Source organism: Egretta garzetta, unplaced genomic scaffold, assembly GCF_000687185.1.
Source record: "Egretta garzetta isolate BGI_Z169 unplaced genomic scaffold, ASM68718v1 scaffold53, whole genome shotgun sequence".
Classification (NCBI taxonomy): Eukaryota; Metazoa; Chordata; class Aves; order Pelecaniformes; family Ardeidae; genus Egretta; species Egretta garzetta.
This window is the reverse complement of record NW_009259312.1, coordinates 3,636,678-3,653,934: the sequence shown is the minus strand read 5'-3', so window position 1 is coordinate 3,653,934 and position 17,257 is coordinate 3,636,678. Positions and strand designations below refer to the sequence as shown.

General features: G+C 36.3%; 1 protein-coding gene across 1 annotated transcript in view; it reads left to right on the top strand.

Annotated features, from left to right (window-relative positions):
• THOC2 (THO complex 2) overlaps positions 1-13,799 on the top strand; it is a 50,742-nt gene extending 36,943 nt beyond the window's left edge. The window contains exons 26-37 of the mRNA XM_035891963.1: positions 1,596-1,753; positions 3,228-3,356; positions 3,893-4,024; positions 4,108-4,292; positions 5,028-5,212; positions 5,519-5,621; positions 5,966-6,402; positions 7,058-7,116; positions 8,649-8,684; positions 13,002-13,139; positions 13,489-13,558; positions 13,633-13,799. Coding sequence (XP_035747856.1) covers positions 1,596-1,753; positions 3,228-3,356; positions 3,893-4,024; positions 4,108-4,292; positions 5,028-5,212; positions 5,519-5,621; positions 5,966-6,402; positions 7,058-7,116; positions 8,649-8,684; positions 13,002-13,139; positions 13,489-13,558; positions 13,633-13,799 — 1,799 coding nt within the window. The remainder of the gene's footprint in view (positions 1-1,595; positions 1,754-3,227; positions 3,357-3,892; positions 4,025-4,107; positions 4,293-5,027; positions 5,213-5,518; positions 5,622-5,965; positions 6,403-7,057; positions 7,117-8,648; positions 8,685-13,001; positions 13,140-13,488; positions 13,559-13,632) is intronic.
• The last annotated feature ends 3,458 nt before the right edge of the window (positions 13,800-17,257 follow it).

The following is a 17,257-nucleotide window of genomic DNA, read 5'->3' as shown; positions in this document are numbered from 1 at the left end:
AATCAAGAAAGGTTATTCCCTATAAATATTTAATGTACTGGTATGGACAGCAAATTAGCTACATGAAGTTACTGGTTGAAAAATTACTACCTGAATGAAGCTTGGTGTAGAGCTGAATGATAAATTTGTCTGCTTAAGGAACCATCCAAAAGCATGTAGAAAACTGTTTGTGTAGATATGATCTGTATATAAACACGTACTCTTAATAATACATGCGTTCATGGGGTATGGCTCCTGAGTGCTCAGACTTCAGCTGCAAGAAGTTTCCCAGCATTGCATCTGGAGACAAACTTTAATTTTTCAGCCATTTTCCCATTGAAAGAAATTATCTGTAACTGTGCTATATGAGCAAATTGAATAGCACATCCACTGCAGTAGTATTTTTAAAAATTACTTTTTTTAAAAGACTGACTTGTGTAGATACTTTTGATACAGTGGTTATATCATTAAGAGTAGGTTAATTTTTGGCAGAATAACTAGACTAGTAGTTTTAACAATTGGAAATTAGCTATTCTGACTGGCTGCTTACTTGCTTTACTTTTACGCTTTTGAAGTAAAAATTACACACTTGATTGTTCTACTATGAGCTGTGATTCTCTTTTTTTTTTTTTTTTTTTTTAATGTCAAAGGCTTCTTATAACCTTTGAGGGGTAAATACTAAAATTAAATAAAATCAACATAAATTTTTTAGTTAAGTAAAAGCTGACTGTCCTTTCTTGAACAAGCTTTATTCCATGAGAATCACAGAATCTAAGCAAGTAAATCCTGGGTCTTACGACTTGTGCCCTGCAGCCTGTGCAAGAATCCCAGTGCAAAACCACCAGTTGCCCTCATGAGGACCATGACTGTTCTACCTCTGAAGGCATCCGTTTGCAGTCTTCAGTTCTGTGCCTTCCTTTTGTGCTGTATATTCCTTCCAGCTTGTTTTTATGCTTTTTGTTAACTGGGCCAGAGCTGCCATGGGACCAGTTTTGGTATGTGTTTGGCTGTTGTGTTGACCAACCAGCGGTTGAGCATACAGTGCAGTCTTTTACTCAGTGGTAGAATGAAACCTTCACAAAATGTGCATGTATTGGGATGGTGATTTACTGAAGGCTGTTCCTCTGTTTAAATTCCTATAGTTGTTTGGTTGATTGGAAAAATGATTGTTAAGGGATTGTATATAGACAGCATGTTCTTCCATTTCTAAGGAAACCGAGCTGAAAGTCAGCCCCATCCAGAAAGGAGAAAACAAATGTTCTAGACAAATAGCAGATGGTGTTCCTTTTGCTAACGTGCAGAATTTGAGCAGCTGGAGAGGTTTACCAAAGTTTTTTCTGAGCCTGTTTTGTCCCCCATTGCGTAATACAAATATTTTCCCAATAAGAAATGAAGATTTGCTACAACCACCTTCCTACCCTCCCCCCCATCCTCAAACAGTTCAGCTTATTTTGACTTTTTCTGAGCAGTGCCAAAGATATGTCTGCAGTGCAAGTGGCCTATTGTACAAACTCAAGAACACGGATGTGTGATACCGAACTTCTTGGGAAGAGAGTATTGTGTGTTAACCCATTAACTTACTTTCTTCCTTTTTTCTCTCAACTTTGTTTTTGAAGAGTCAACCAAAAATGAGACTATCACAAAATTTTTGCAGTTATGCATATTTCCTCGATGCATTTTTTCGGCAATCGATGCAGTTTATTGCGCTCACTTTGTAGAACTGGTGCATCAGCAGAAAACACCCAACTTCTCCACACTTCTCTGCTATGACAGAGTAAGTAGCTAGAACTCTGTGTGTGTATGTACTTTATTATTATTACGAGTATGCAAAACTACTATTCCCCCACCTCCCAAAAGAGGTAAACAAAATCATTGTGTTTAATTCTAGAATCTGTGACAATGAAAAGTTCCCTTTTGGACTTCAGGTTCTACAAACCAAGTTTTCCTAGAGCTTCAGGGGATTATTTTAGAGGAATTTAGTTTTTGATTGATGCTAATGAGACTAGAGTTTCAGAGTAAAGTCATTAGCAGTCATGGGAGTTGCATTCAGGTTTTGCAGCCTTCCAGTGGTCTGCATTTTTACAGCCTCCTCTCAGCCTCCCATTTTAGCTGTTTGCCCTACTGCTGTAGTATTAACTTTCTTATACTTGGCCCTCACAAGCAGCGTCCTTAGGGCCCTTCTGACCCTGGTGAATGATACTACAGGTAGTGGACTAATTCGTGTCACTACTGAACCATGGGAAGGGACTCCCACGGTGACGTGGGGAGTATTTTGATAGCAGCAGCAGCCTGACTTTCTGCGTCAAACAGGGCAGTTGGAGATGTTTGTTCAGGCTGTTCTCACTGGTCATAGAGCCATTCTTTTTCTCCTGTGGAGGAAAAAGGTGGAGAACATAGATGGAAGAATCTTGCGGGATGCATTCAGCTCCAACAGTACCAGCTGACTAACTGTAAGAAGTGAAATCAAGTTAGTGCATCAGCTGTACAGTTATAACAGATTGGACTGTGAGCTTTGATTAAAAGGATGTGTATGGGGCTGTATTGTAATAAAAAAAAAAAAAATGTGGCAAAGATTGTTTTCATATGAACATTCAATTAAGATTGTCTGGTTTTCTTTGAGATGAGACATTTGAAGTAGATATCTACTTTGATTTCATGGGTCCAAAAGAGCATTTTTACTCAAATATTCAGCTTGAGTTCTAGGTGACAGAAGTAGGCAACTGCATGAGCCCTATCTGATGAACCTGTGCAGGCTAGGAAAAAAAATCCTTTTGCATCAGGTTGGCTAGGTGTTTACATCTACCTGCTCAAATAAATTATTAATTTGAAAACAAAACAGTTATATGCCAATGAAGATTCACTTTAACTATGGAAAAGTGTCAGCAACAGCTATGTGCAGTACTTAGATTCTGGGCTAAGTGTGAAGGACCAGCAGTTGGGTAATAAAGTTCAAAACAAACTGAGAATATTTTTATAAGAGTTATCCCTGGAGGTATTTAAAAGACAGGCAGACGAGGTGCTTAGGGACATGGTTTAGTCGTGGGATGGCAGGGTTAGGTCAACGGTTAGGCTTGATGATCTTAAAGGTCTTTTCCAACCTAAGCAATTATATGATTCTATGATCTCCTTTATATTTAGAAACCAGTTTAATGGTGGCTTAGATTAGAGAAATTTGAAATTCTTGTTGGTTCTTATTCCTTTTCTAATTCAGTAAAGTCATTGTAACTTTTTATTACTGCTATTCACAGGTTTTCTCTGATATTATATATACAGTTGCAAGTTGCACTGAAAATGAAGCTAGTAGATATGGCAGATTTTTATGCTGTATGCTGGAGACTGTGACTAGATGGCACAGTGACAGAGTCATATATGAAAAGGTATGTGAAGTTACTAAAAGAAGTTTGTTCATGAGAATATATAATGGCCACTTGTGTCATTCAGCCCAATAAAAATGGATTTAGTGAAATCATTAAGTTAGATTTAAAACCACTGTGTGATTGAATTTTTCTGATAGCATAGTCTTAGAATTGAGTTTCTGTAATTCATGTAGTTTTAATAGAAGTAATTTTGTGTAATGTCAAAAAAATCTGGTGGCTAAAAAAAAAAATCATACACTTCTGATTTTCTCGTAGCTTGTCTTAAAGATAATTTAGGGAGCATATGGAAACTTTCATAATGCTCATTGTAAAAGCTAGTTAAATTACAAATAATCTTTTCTCTCACCCACCACTAAGATTGCAACATAAATAAGTTTTTAAAGAAAAGTATATGTTTATCTTGTAAAGTGTGAGTGTGTCTTAGTCTTTAGCAGAATCAGTGAAAAAACGCTTCAGTTAGCATATTAATTTTTGCAGAATGACTGGTTTTATGTTTCACAAAGTATTTTCTTTTTTTTTCTTCTACGCATATGTAGGAATGTGGCAACTATCCAGGCTTCCTAACTATATTACGAGCAACTGGATTTGATGGTGGAAATAAAGCTGATCAATTGGATTATGAGAATTTTAGACATGTGGTACACAAATGGCACTATAAGTTAACTAAGGTAAACAAAGATGCTGCAAAACAGGTTTTTGGAAGCTTTAGTAAAAAAAACCCCAACTTCATTACATTTAATTTGTGTTTTAGGCTTCTGTGCACTGCCTTGAAACCGGTGAATATACGCATATCAGAAATATCCTGATTGTGCTGACCAAAATCCTTCCATGGTATCCAAAAGTGCTGAACCTGGGCCAAGCCTTGGAAAGAAGAGTACATAAGATATGTCAGGAAGAGAAAGAGAAGAGACCTGATCTATATGCATTGGCTATGGGGTAACAACACCTTACTTTAAGAAAGTGGTTAAAAGTGGATCATGAAAGGCTTCTAAAGACTCGGAACTGTTACCGCCCTAACGTTTGATTTTTACCTTATCACAGAAGATTGCACTATCCTGAATCTCAGGGCTGGCAGTGTGAATGAAAACTTTCATTTTGCGCTGGATGATCACTAATTTCCTTTACAAGACTCTAGTAAAACACTTAAAGTAGTAAGGATTTCCACTCACAAGAGCATAGCTTAATTTTAGAGAAATAGTATAGCAGCAAGAAGGGATAGTAAAATGAAGAAAGCCAAGGGCTATTGATGCAAGACTACTTAGATTTTGGATGTTTATAGGATTCTAAAATGCTTAATTATGCTTTACATCTTTCTGTGATGAATGCAGAATCATCCACGTATGCTTGAGGGGGCAGTTCAGGTTGCCCTAACAGTTTTAAGCTTTGTCAGTAGGCTGTTTCTTCTTTGTGTTTGGCAGGTGTGTGTATGTGTGGTGGTGATGAAGAGGGTGTGGAGGTAGGGCTGCTTCTGTCTAGTGTTTTTTTCTTTTTTTTTTTCTTTGTTTGTTTTTTTTCCTTTGAGCTCATTGATAAAGGGGGAAGAAACTGCATATCAGTTGGGAAAAACTGTGAATAAATAACAGATGAACTGTTAGATTAGATCCTCATTTAAAATTCAACCCATGTCTTGCTTTATGTTTGTGCATATTTAACAATCTGTGCGACTTGCAGCTATTCTGGGCAGTTGAAAAGTAGGAAGCCTTTCATGATACCTGAAAATGAATTCCACCACAAAGACCCACCTGCCAGGAATGCTGTAGCTGCAACAGTACAAAATGGGCCAGGTGGTGCTGGGATGCCTACATCTCTCTCAATAAATACAGTTAGACTGGAAGAAGGCACTACTGAGGAGACTGGTAAACAAACCTATGATTATCATTTACTTACTTTTTAGTAGAATTATTCTGACGTTACAGGCTACTCTCTCAAAATTTGGCTCAATAAACTGAAAAGAAAAAAATCGAAATGTGATGCTACATAGGGTTAGTGTGTGTTCTTTATTAGTAGTTGGTTTTGGGAGAGAGTGTTCTGCACTTAATTACCTATTTTAACTGTTAGCTACACATGATCTTACATGAATAACCCTAGGTACTTACTGTATTTTAACCATGAGGATGTATATTAACTTGTTGAAATAAAGCTGTTCTCTTTTTTTAAAACAGACAAACTAAAGGAGAAGTCTCAGGGTGTGGTGAAAGTTATTAATAAAGCTGTCAATGCTACACCAAAGGTGACAACAAGCAATGGAAACAGTGCTTCTAATAGGTGAGAAAAACTACTCTTTGACTTTCTCTATTTTCTTCCTTTCAAACCATAGAATTATACTTGAAACTGACCTGCCTTTTCTACTTTCAGGTTACATATAAATTGTTTCCATTTCTTCAAAGTTTAATAAATGAGATTATTTCTTCCAAAATATACAGCTGTACTTATCTGACACTGTTGTTAAGTGCATTCCATTTTAGCTAAATAAACATCTGCTTGTTGCTGTCCTGATAAAGAGACAGCAAATCTGAAATCTGACAGAGGAGGTTCTATCAAACACTTTTGTGATAAATCTAGAACTGGTTTTGTATGCATGCTAACTGGCCTTTTTGTTTTTGATGCAGCAAAATTATTAAAGAGAAAGAGGAGAAAGAAAAAAGCGGGAAGGAAAAAGATAAAGAAAAAAAAGACAAGACTCCAGCTGCCACTCCAGAGATGAAGGCACTTGGAAAGGATGGGAAAGATAAACCAAAGGAAGAACGGGCAAACAAAGATGATAAAGCAAGAGAGATCAAGGAGAAAACACCAAAATCTGACAAAGAGAAGGAAAAAGTCAAGAAAGAAGAAAAAGCTTCAAAAGAAGAAAAATCCAAGACGGTTGTTACCATCGTTGAGTCAAAGTCAACTGCAGAAAAGGAGAGAGAAAAGGAGCCATCCAGAGAAAGAGATGTAGCAAAGGAAATGAAATCCAAGGAAAATGCTAAAGGAGGAGAAAAGATGCCAGTAGCTGGGTCCTTGAAGTCACCTGTTCCCCGATCAGAAACATCAGAATCTGAAAGGGGTAAGTTTGCATTATTTAATTTCTGTTCTTGTCTAGAAAAATAGAATGTGCACTGGATGTCAAAAAATGCTAGAGACGATGAGAAAGAATTGCTACATAATAGCTAAGCATTTTGGCATTGGCTTTTAAATACGGTTAGTGCCTAAAGTAGGTAGTCAGGATATCTCCAAAAGGTGAATTATGTGAATGCGAGAGCTTCACGTGTCTTCAGTGAGTGCTCATTTTCATGAAGCCTAACATATTTTAGTATAAGTCTGAATGGTCTTTTAGTAAAACGTATTTGTGTAACCGTGGCCTTGCATTAAGTTTTTGCAAAACTTGCAAAAACCTCAAGAGTGTGCTCTGAAAGTTTCATCATAACCTTTGAACCGAAAGAAAACAGGGAATGTGGAAGATGTAGGCCTACATAAAATGGAAGTTTTTGAAATGAGCATAGTTTTGCAGCAGTTCATTCACATTACACTTTTCCTGCAAACTTTCATAAACAGGGTCAAGGCATGCTGGTAACTCTAGGTAGCTTAAGAAAAACAAAATTTACCTAGTGTTAAAACTTGAATTCTAGCTTAAATTGTTTTGGTACTTCAGAAAGCCTTGTTACTAGATTATCCTCTTTTAAATGTGTTTTAATAAAGCTATTGTTCTTTTCTTTCCTCAGAACAAAAACGCCGCAAAGTTGATACACATTCTTCTCCATCACATTCCTCAACAGTAAAGGTTAGTATAGCCTGAGGAAGGCAGCACCCATGTTAGGCTCACAAGTTTGGGATGCCAATGTTCGACTTCCTTCAAGTTTTGTGCCAAGTATACACTGGAACCACTGGAGGTTTTATGTTGCATTAGAAAATGCGTTCCTTTTCTTTATTGGCGGACTGTCTTTTTTTCTAGAAAAATATTTTTAATTAACCAAAATAATGCTTCAAGGACCTAGCACAAATTTTGTAAATAGTGTTTGGAAATTGCAAGAGAATTTTTACACAGAAGTGCCTCATTATTTTAAGCGGTCAGTTTTTTTGGAGTGCAATGGTAGCTACAAGCAAATGAGTCTTTCCAGCAGAGTGGAGCATATTTTTCTGCACTTCTATTGAAGAATCTATAGCACTGAAGATTCCTGGATGATACGGGATGTACGATACCTCTGAATTCATCAGGCTTCTTGATGAGCATCATACCGATATGTGCCTTCTAAGGAGGAGTCTTGAAAGGAGTTCCATTTTAAAGTCTCCTTGGTGATCAGTTCTCCTGTAGTTGTGTATATTCAGTGCGCATGCAGCTTCTGTTGTACCTTCCCTTCGAGGTTTGTTTATTTCCAATGGGTTCCCACCATGTTGAGCCCTGCGTTACGATAAAACCAGATGTGGCAACCAAGCCTACTACCCAGCAAAGAGAAACCCCAAGCATTCAAGCGCAGCACAAAACCATGGGCGTAGCCTACCTGAAGACTCAGGGTAGCCATTCCTTGCTCCATATTTATTTTATTTCTAAACCATCTATGTTCATGGAATCTTTGAATTTGCAGTACGTTGAACATTCAAAACTGTAAGTTACTAATATTTCATCAAGAGCACTGTGATGGATTATGTGGGCCTTTACACTTCACCATCTTACCAACTAGAACAAGCTTTTCCATCTTACCAACTTTAGAACGAGCTTTTCTTTTTTTCTGGTTTTTCAGAGTACATCTTTTTCTGTGTAAGATTTACTTGAAAGATTTAGGCTAATTTTGGAGAACTCAAATAGCTGTTACTAGTTTTGAAGAAGCAGGTGACAGTGATAACTACTCAAAATGACAGTTTTTCATGCCTGTTTTTTGTAAATGGCAATGTAACGTAATTCTAGAGTGACTTCTACCACGTTTAACTGAAAGTGGAGAAGATACAGGTTTAAAAACATTTTAAACCTGTTTCACCTGTGGTTCAGCTGTATTTAGAGTTAAGACTACTTTTTATTTATATTTTGTCTTGGTGGGAGAGTGTTTTTTACTGTTTTATGAGAATTAGATAAATACATTTTGTAGTTTACTTAATAATTGGGTCTAGAGAATAGGTATGACTGTCTTTTTTTTCCTCCTTTTCTTTTTAAAAAATAATTTCAGTTCCGAGCTTTGTTCAGTGTACACTATTAACATAAGATTTATTCCAGAAGGAGTAGCTGGTTTTTGTTTCAAGGGTATGACCATGCTTCCCAAAGTTCCTCTGGTTTCTGAGAACTATTCCAGCTTACGTGTCATCTCCATTCATTTTCTACAGGACAACCTCAACGAACTCAAGGACTCATCAGCAAAGGTTTGAATCTTTTAGACACCAGCAAAGTTTACTTTCATGTTTTGTTGCAGAGAGAACTTAACTTTTGGTCTTGTGGCAAACCCCATCAGAAAATTAAAATTCCATTCCTGTAAATGATAGCGTAGTAATACAGGGATTTTTTTTTCAGTCTGCTATATGGAATCTCTGTACATGAGAGGGGGCATAGTTACATGGAAGCAGTGTGACGAAAATCCCCTGAAATTTACCATTCTATCAATATTTTTAAGAGATTTCGTGGGTCGGTATCTTTTTCTGTCCTCTCTGAAACTTCTAAATTTATAGAAGTGTCCTTACAATTAAGCGATTTATTTGGCTGAAGAGGTAATCAAATAGTCAAAATAATTCTTAGAATAGTTAGTTCTTTTTTGATACCAATTAAAACAGTAGTTACTTAAAACCAAAAATATTTGAGACCTACCCCTGGAATATCAGTACTCTTTTCCCCTTACTACTGTTGTATTCATTTTTTTAGTGCTATAGAACTACATTTCTAGGTATCTCAGACAACCTCCTAAATGATCATCTTTGTGTGTTTGTTTCCAGTAAACACACTTCAGATTTAGTATTTTATGAGAACATACACTAAAGAATGCTTTCAAGAGATCATAGAATCATAGAATACCAGGTTGGAACAGACCTCAAGGTCCAGCCTTTCTTGGCAAAAGCACAGTCAAAAAAAGAGGGCCCACCCCCCTGTCCAGCCAAATCTTAAAAAGTGTCCAGTGCTGGGGAATCCACTGCTTCCCTGGGGAGATTTTTCCAATGGGTGATTGTTCTCAGTGTGAAAAATTTTCCTCTTGTCTCCAGTTGGACTCTCCCCAGGAGTCACTTGTACCCATTACCTCTTGTCTTTTTCATGTGACACTTTGTAAAAAGGGAGTCTCCATCTTTTTTGTAGTCGCCCTTTAAATACTGGAACACAGTGATAAGGTCTCCCCTAACTGCCTTTTCTCAAGGCTGAACAAACCCAGTTCTCAGCCTCTCCTCCTATGGCAGGCTTCCCAGTCCTTTGATCGTCTCTGTGGCCCTTCTCCAGCCTGTCTACATCTTTTTTTTTTTGTATAGCAGGGACCAAAACTGAATACAGTATTCCAGGTGTGGTCTGACAAGTGCTGAGTAGAGTGGGTTAAGAGTTGAATGAGATTTTGGAATATTGTATTTTAGACATTCTGCAACTATTCTGTTGCCTTTTACTTGCATAGTAACAGTCACAAATACTGTAAACTTGCTAATATATTAGGATATGCAACTAATAAGAAATGGATCAAATCTTGTTTGAAGTTTCTTTGTCTTTAGACAAAGAATCTATCTCTAAAGCTGCTATTAAGATTTTTGATTACACAGTCAGTATCTATGCGTAACTAAATAGCACAAATGTTTATCACTTGGAAAATGCTGACCATTTGGACTTCCTGGATAACTGATGGGTTTATCTAGGATTACTTACATTCACTTAATTTAAAAATGCATAATGGATTATTACTTCCTATTCTATATTTACACTGCTCTTTTACTTGTAGCTCTCTTTGTATAAACCAAGTGTTCAGAACACTATATGTTCTAATTCAAAATAGCTCTGATTTTAGAATGGACACTTGCTGATTTTTTTTTTTTTAATTGAATCTTTGCAGTACCAAACATAGCTACTTACAGGGAGATGGTCTATAGGAAGCATCCTTTGATTCTTACAGTTAATGAAATTTTAGTCTCTATAGACTGAATCCATAGATCTTTCAAAAAATTATTTATATTACGATATCTTTTCTAGTTTCAAAAAACTTAAATATAAAACTGTAGTATTTGTATTGAGCTCACATCTATCTGAAATGTGGTATATGGTAGTCCCTATAATCTCACTTTTCCCCCCTTAGTGTATTAGTCAAGGTTCAACTGGTTAATTGAAACTTCACTCAAGTTTTCATTAGTTAAGCTGAATTTTTATTTAAAACTATTTTACTTAATAACACACTGATGTGGTAATCAAGCAGGCAGTGGAGCTATTTGTAATTAAATGATCAACAAACAGCTTTATCTTTCTAGTCAATTTGAAAAGTTAAATTTTAGAATGAACTATAATGTGTTTTTATAGACTTAGCTGGAAGTGTATTGCAGTTGTGTGACTCTTTCATGGATTTATTGTTTAAGTGCTCAGGGGATGGGAGGTGTCCAACCCTTTCCTTCCTCTTCTAAATGCTGGTTTCTGTTCTTTCTCACTTAATGAACTAATTTTTGTTCTTCAGTGCCATTCTAACAGACTTAAGGCACTTCTTGACAATATTCCCTATACATGGTGTAAGACAAGTTAAATGCTCTTCTTTACTGCCATGTACTTGTTTGGGGAAAGGCGAGGGTGTTCAGAAGCCTGTAAGATTCATGAGTTCAGCTTCCACTGAAAGTTAGCAGAAGTCTAGTGCTGTTGTATGCTTAGAGGCTTTCTTTATTCCTGACTTAGCCCAGTTTCTGGGGCCAGGCCATTGAAATGTTGATTTACATAGCAGGTTATAAAAAAAATGGTGCCAGACTTGAGTTAATTAGGTTTGTATTTATTCTTGCTTTGGCCTTTGCCCAAGTTACACAGCTTACAACAGTGCCCAAAATTTGATGTGGAAGTTGATAAAGCCTGATGAGCTGAATTCAGCCTTTTGTTGGAAATGGGGGTAGGAGGGATGCAGTTTTCCAAAACTCTGCATTGGGAGGGTAGAAGAGCAGTGGCATCTCTTGTGAACAACCATGTGAACTTGAGAAATGGAATAGGAGAAAGCACAGTTATGTGTTTGCTTTCTCACACAGAAAGCTTCTCTGGGAGACAACTGAATGGGGCTGCATAGAAAAAAAAACGTATTTGCAAGTCACTGTTTAAAGTTGACAAAAAAAAAAGGGAGCAAGGATAAGTTTACTTGTGGAATGGCAGCGTAGGAAATGGAAAAAGAAAAGAGGAGTGAGGGAAAAGAGCAGAAAGAAAAGTATCTGGTGAAGAGAGTATTGAAGGTTCAGACTCTGGTATAGGTGGGTCATAAAATTCCAGTTAAGTAATAAAAGGAAGACAGACCTAACATGTCAGTGTGACTTTTAACATAGGACCAGTAACATCAAGTTTTGGCAAGTTAAACATTTACCGGAACTGGAGAAGGACATGATTAATTTAATTAAAAGAAAAAAAAATATTTGAAACAATATTTGGTTTGGTTCAAGTGATTACTAGATTGTTCTAAGCTAATTTTCCACTTACCTATTTCTTTGGTGTCCTTTTAAGTAAGATGTCTCTCTAAAAAGGAATACAGAGAACGCTTTAATTAAAAGATACTATTCTTTTCCCCAAATAAAATTGATAGTTTATGGAACAGGAGAAGATTAAACTATACTGATTTAAATCTTTGTGTTGCTGTAACTTAAATATATAAAATACCAAGGAAAGGTGGTTTTAATTTAAAATGTGCCTTTATTGGTATTTTATGAAAAATAGTTCTTAGAAAGATCTAACTATATAATTGTATTTAAAAAGACAGAATTAGTTACTGTAATGCATCGGTATTCATATAATACACGTGCTACCTTACATATATACACAGGAGCATTTAAACTTTGTCAAGTGTTACATTTGACATTACTGCGACTTGGTTTCTATTCTCCTCCTCTGCGACCCCAGTTTATATTAAAACACTCAGCTTTGTGAAACTAGTGTGTTTTACAGAGCATATCAGAACGGTTAGACGAGAGAGTGGAATAACAGCCTAGGACACATTACAGAACAAACACGAGTCTTTTCTACATTTGGCTCCTTTTATCATTTGAAGTTTAAACTGAAGGTGAAATTTTGTATTACTTTAGATGAAAAAACATATTATTCAAAGTATTGGCTTAAATACTTTGTGAATTAAAATTATTCTTTAAAAAATTAATTAGAACCTGTTTAAGCGGCTGAATCCATTCATTTGTTCCAGGCAAGATTGCAAGTGTTAAGTCAGTCCAGGAATCTGCATATCCTGCTTCAATAGCACTGCTGTCTGATTTATTTTGATTTATCAAACAATACTGGTGAACAAGTTATGTGTATTTAATATAAGTGTTTCAGTTAAGAGAAAGTGTTCTTGAATTTCCAGTGTTGAGAAAACAAAGCTATAGCTGAGAAGTTTGAAAGTGTCTTCAATCAATTTTTTTTTGCTAGTAAAGTATGAATGTTTAATTTTGCTCTTTGAGCTAGATCTGTTATGTTAGAGTAAGACTATTTATTTATTTATTTATTTACACATCTAGGAATACATATTAATATTTGGTGATATTGCCTTAATTTAACAGCACTACATTAACCACACTACTCCAACACTGTCCAAGAGTAAGGAGAGAGAAGTGGACAAGAAAGATTTGGACAAGTCAAGGGAAAGATCCAGAGAGAGAGAGAAGAAAGATGAAAAGGACAGGAAAGACCGTAAAAGGGTTGGTGAATTTTTTTATGAACTAGTTTAGAAAGTTGGTGAATACTTGGAAGCCTTCTGTTCAAAGTCCTTGCAGTCATAATTGGTTGTACAGCCTATCCAAGCAGAACTGATCCATGTCAGGGTTGGTTTGCTTTTGTTCCGTTACTTTTTCAAAGGTCGGTTTACAGTAATGTATTCAAAACTTTTTCCCTTCAAAACCGATCTCAAGAAACCTTACACAAGATGTGATAACTCAGTTATGTTTTAAGTATTCAACAATTAGTTCTCCAAAATAACGTTGTAAACAGACGCTACTTCGGGGGTATGTTTTAATCTGCTAACATCTGCATAATTGTATTTGGTGCCAGGATCATTCAAACAGTGACCGAGAGGTACCACAGGATTCAACTAAACGACGCAAAGAGGAAAATGGGACAAGTACGTATTTCATTTTGTGTGTGCGTATTGGGCTTTTACTCGTTGTGAATTACAACTTTCTGTTGTGTTTTTAGCTGGTTCTTCAAAACATAGTAAAAGTGAAAGTCCTTCTGATTCCCCTCGCTTAAATGAAAAAGAGAAGGAGAAGAACAAATCAAAATCTTCAGGAAAAGAGAAAGGTGATTCAATTAAGGCAGAAAAGATGGAGAAGAGCTCCTCTGGTAGCAAAAAGGTAAAATAAGCTATTCTAATTTTGTTGATTTGCTTTTGTTGTTCTTGTGGGCAGAAAAATCTGATTCTTTTTCCCTAAATTTAATTGCTGCTTTATGGCCTAAATGAAAAAGATACGTTGTGAATCTGTAGGAAAACGCTTCTGGAAGTTCTGGTATTTCATGGCTCTAAATATTTCAGCAGTCACTCCTGGCAGGACAAATTGGAGGAATAGTTCGTTTTGGCAGTAGCCAGGAGAAGTCAGAAATTACTCTAGATTATTCAAAACCTAAATATATTTACAGACTGGTTTGGTGAGCAAATATATGAAAGCAAGGTTAATTTACATATAAACTAGTTTGCTGGTATATTCAGATTTTCAAGTGCATGTGTCAGCACAGCTTTTTTTGTTTTTGTGAAAGCAGGTAAGGATGTTGTTACATTTGTAAAACACCGAACAGTAGTTCCCAGCTGTTGTAACTCTTTAGTGACAGCCGTTATCATAGAACTGTAAGACAAAGTTAGAATAATCTCAAAAATCATGGAAGCTGATTACTCTCATTCTGACTGATATTTTTCTTTTTTTTTTTAAGCTGTGGCCAGTTGTAACTTTAAAGATGTATAATCCTTCTAATCAGACTGTACAATGTATGCTATAATAAACTATTTCCCATATGCGTATTTTTTAAAAGGAATCAAGACATGATAAAGAAAAAACAGAAAAGAAAGAAAAACGAGACAGCACTGGAGGGAAAGAAGAAAAGAAACAATATCCTTTTACACATTAACATTTCGGACAAACATAGAAAATAACTTTTATTTTATGTAGTAAAATACCTTTTTTTTTTTTTTCCCTTAACGTTGAATCTACTCATAAATCTTCAGACAAGCACAGATAATGAAGATTGTTCCAGTCAAGGTAAAAATTTTTTATTATTTACTCTGACTTGATATCTCCCGTGGCTCCTTGACTGATAAAGGATATACAAACCAAACAGCCTGAGTGTGAAAGGGCTGAAATTACCCAGGGTGGGGTTTTGGTTGATTTGGGGGGATTTTTTGGGGGTGGTTGGTTTTTTTGTTTAGTGTTTTGTGGTGGTGGTGGTGTTTTTGGTTTTGGGGGTTTTTTTGTTTTGTTTTGGTTTTTTGGTTGGGTTCTTTTTGGGGGTTGTTTTTTGTTTTTTTGTTTTTTTTTTTAATTCTATCCCAGGGAAAAAAACATCATCATCAGCATAGAGATGGTATAGATACTCAGATTTTTTTTGCCCTTTCCCCCTCCCTGCCCCAACAGACAGAGGGGAGTCAGCAATGTTTGGTATAGCTGCATGTTGGGCACTTTCTCCAAGAAAGGTTGCCGTATAAAAACAAAGCTGAATCCATGTGATCCGGATAGTCATCAGTCTTGATAATCTCCCTGTTAATTAAGTTTTGATAATCTACCTGTTAATAATTAACCTGTTAATTTTCTTGCCTAATATATTGGTAACTCAAGTTTTATATCCTCTTTATTTTAACAAAAGCACTAGCTTTCAAACCAACTTGCTATATAGTGTAGTAAGTCAGTTCATTCTCTGCTTAATCTTTTATCTGATTGGATTTGAGGAGGAAGAAGCCAAAGGAAAACTTTCGCATGGAGGCATTGACTATTTGCAGAAAGAAAAGAAACTTCAGAGTATTTTGACTAATCCATATTCAGACTGGAGCTTTTAGAAAAATAAACTGTTCTTTGCATCTAGCCATTTTAAGAGTGTTGCAATGTTTTGTTTTCAGTTATTTGGGAAGGAAAGTGCCCCAGTGAACTTAAAATTAGTTCACCTGACCTACCCAGCTTGAGTCACACACCGCTGCCAATCTTTCTACATAAAGCAGTGGAGAATTTTACATTCTAAAAAGTGTGTCTACGTTGGGTAAACATGAAAACAGTGTTCAACAAATACCAAAGAATACAGCTTCTCTGTCTGCTCGCAAGTTGTCCAAGTGCGTTATAAGTCTTATGTTTGTTCTCTATTTAGTACTGATGAATTGTTTCTGTGAAAACTTTGTAGATTCTGTGAGCACTCAAAGTGAATGCAAGCAGAAATGAAGTAGAAACAATTTTTTATTGAGTCACACATTTTTTTCGTGGTTTGAGATTTTTTGCTTTCGTAGAGTAATACTGTTCTGACTATTGAACGGCATGTAAGGCAGGCAGAGTTTTACTCTTTACCAGACAAACTGATGTTGTTACAGAGAGGGGGTCTTTGTCTCAGGTTTTGAAGCAGGATTGATCAGGCTGAAAATTTGTCTTGTTTTCATGACTCTCTTTGCTGGTCTAGAAAGCAGTGCTGCCTTTTCACCAACACAGTTTGTTGTGAATTCCATTTAAAGATAAGCAGGGGAGAGACTCTTTGTACTGTGAGGGTGGTCAAAAACTCCAGCAGTTTGCCTAGAGAGGTGGCCGAGCTGCCATCCATAGGGTGTTCAAGACTCTTTGTAGTGGCTGTACTTGCTTTAGGTGTCAGAGAAGGACCATGACATAGTCCCAAGTTCTTCAATTTTCCTTTGTCTTAACTAAAAAAACAGAGACAAATCTGAAAGGTGTAAATGCTTTGCTGTTGGGAATTCTTTTCCAAGAGGCCTAAGGATTATGGCATGGCTTATATAGCACTTAGAGGAGTGTTTTGATGAGAGTCCAACAAAACAAACAAACAAAACCCCAAAATTTGAATTCTAAAATCTTCTCATCATCTGGGAATGTCTTCTGAAAAAAGTCTCCACACGTGGGTTGTGTCCTCAAAGTGCAAAGGGGGGGGGTTATTGGGAAAAGGGTCTCGAGAGTTTCGTTTAGTGGCATTACTTGTTCAGATGAAGTTGACTACTGAGGACTTGCAGCTTCTTTAATAATAAAATGTGAAGTTTTATATTGACCAACAATTCAATATAAAATGAGGATTGTCATCAGTTAAAAAAGCCCAATTGTGTTTTACGACTATGTCACGATTTAAGCAACAAGCGCTTAGGTAAATGGCAGTCATGCAGTAAAATTCACATCCAGCTATGTAATGGGCCAGACTGGAGCATCTGGCCTTGAATACTGACAGCACCCCATCATTCGCATAGTGAAGCATGAAAAAATTAGATAAACCTGTGCTCGTTTGTTAAATCTTCTGTAACACTCTTCCTAATGTACGTCTGATTGACTGCATTTATTTCTTCCCTAATTTAGAGGTAGTAATATTTTGAGGGGGTTGTATTTCTAAGAGTTTCTACCTTCGCAAGTGACTACTTGTTTCTTATTTGTATCTTGAAATTAGCGTTTCACTATTTACAGTGCGGTGCTCACATTAATATAGCTCTTGCTGTGGATTGAACTAGAGTTAGGGAATGAATGACTGATGAAAATAGTTTTCTTTTCCCCCTCATTCTTTGAATTGTGAATGGAATAAAATGCTAAGTTGTGAGGTCAGTATTCATTTGGAATACATCTAATTCCAATCATGTATGCCTTCA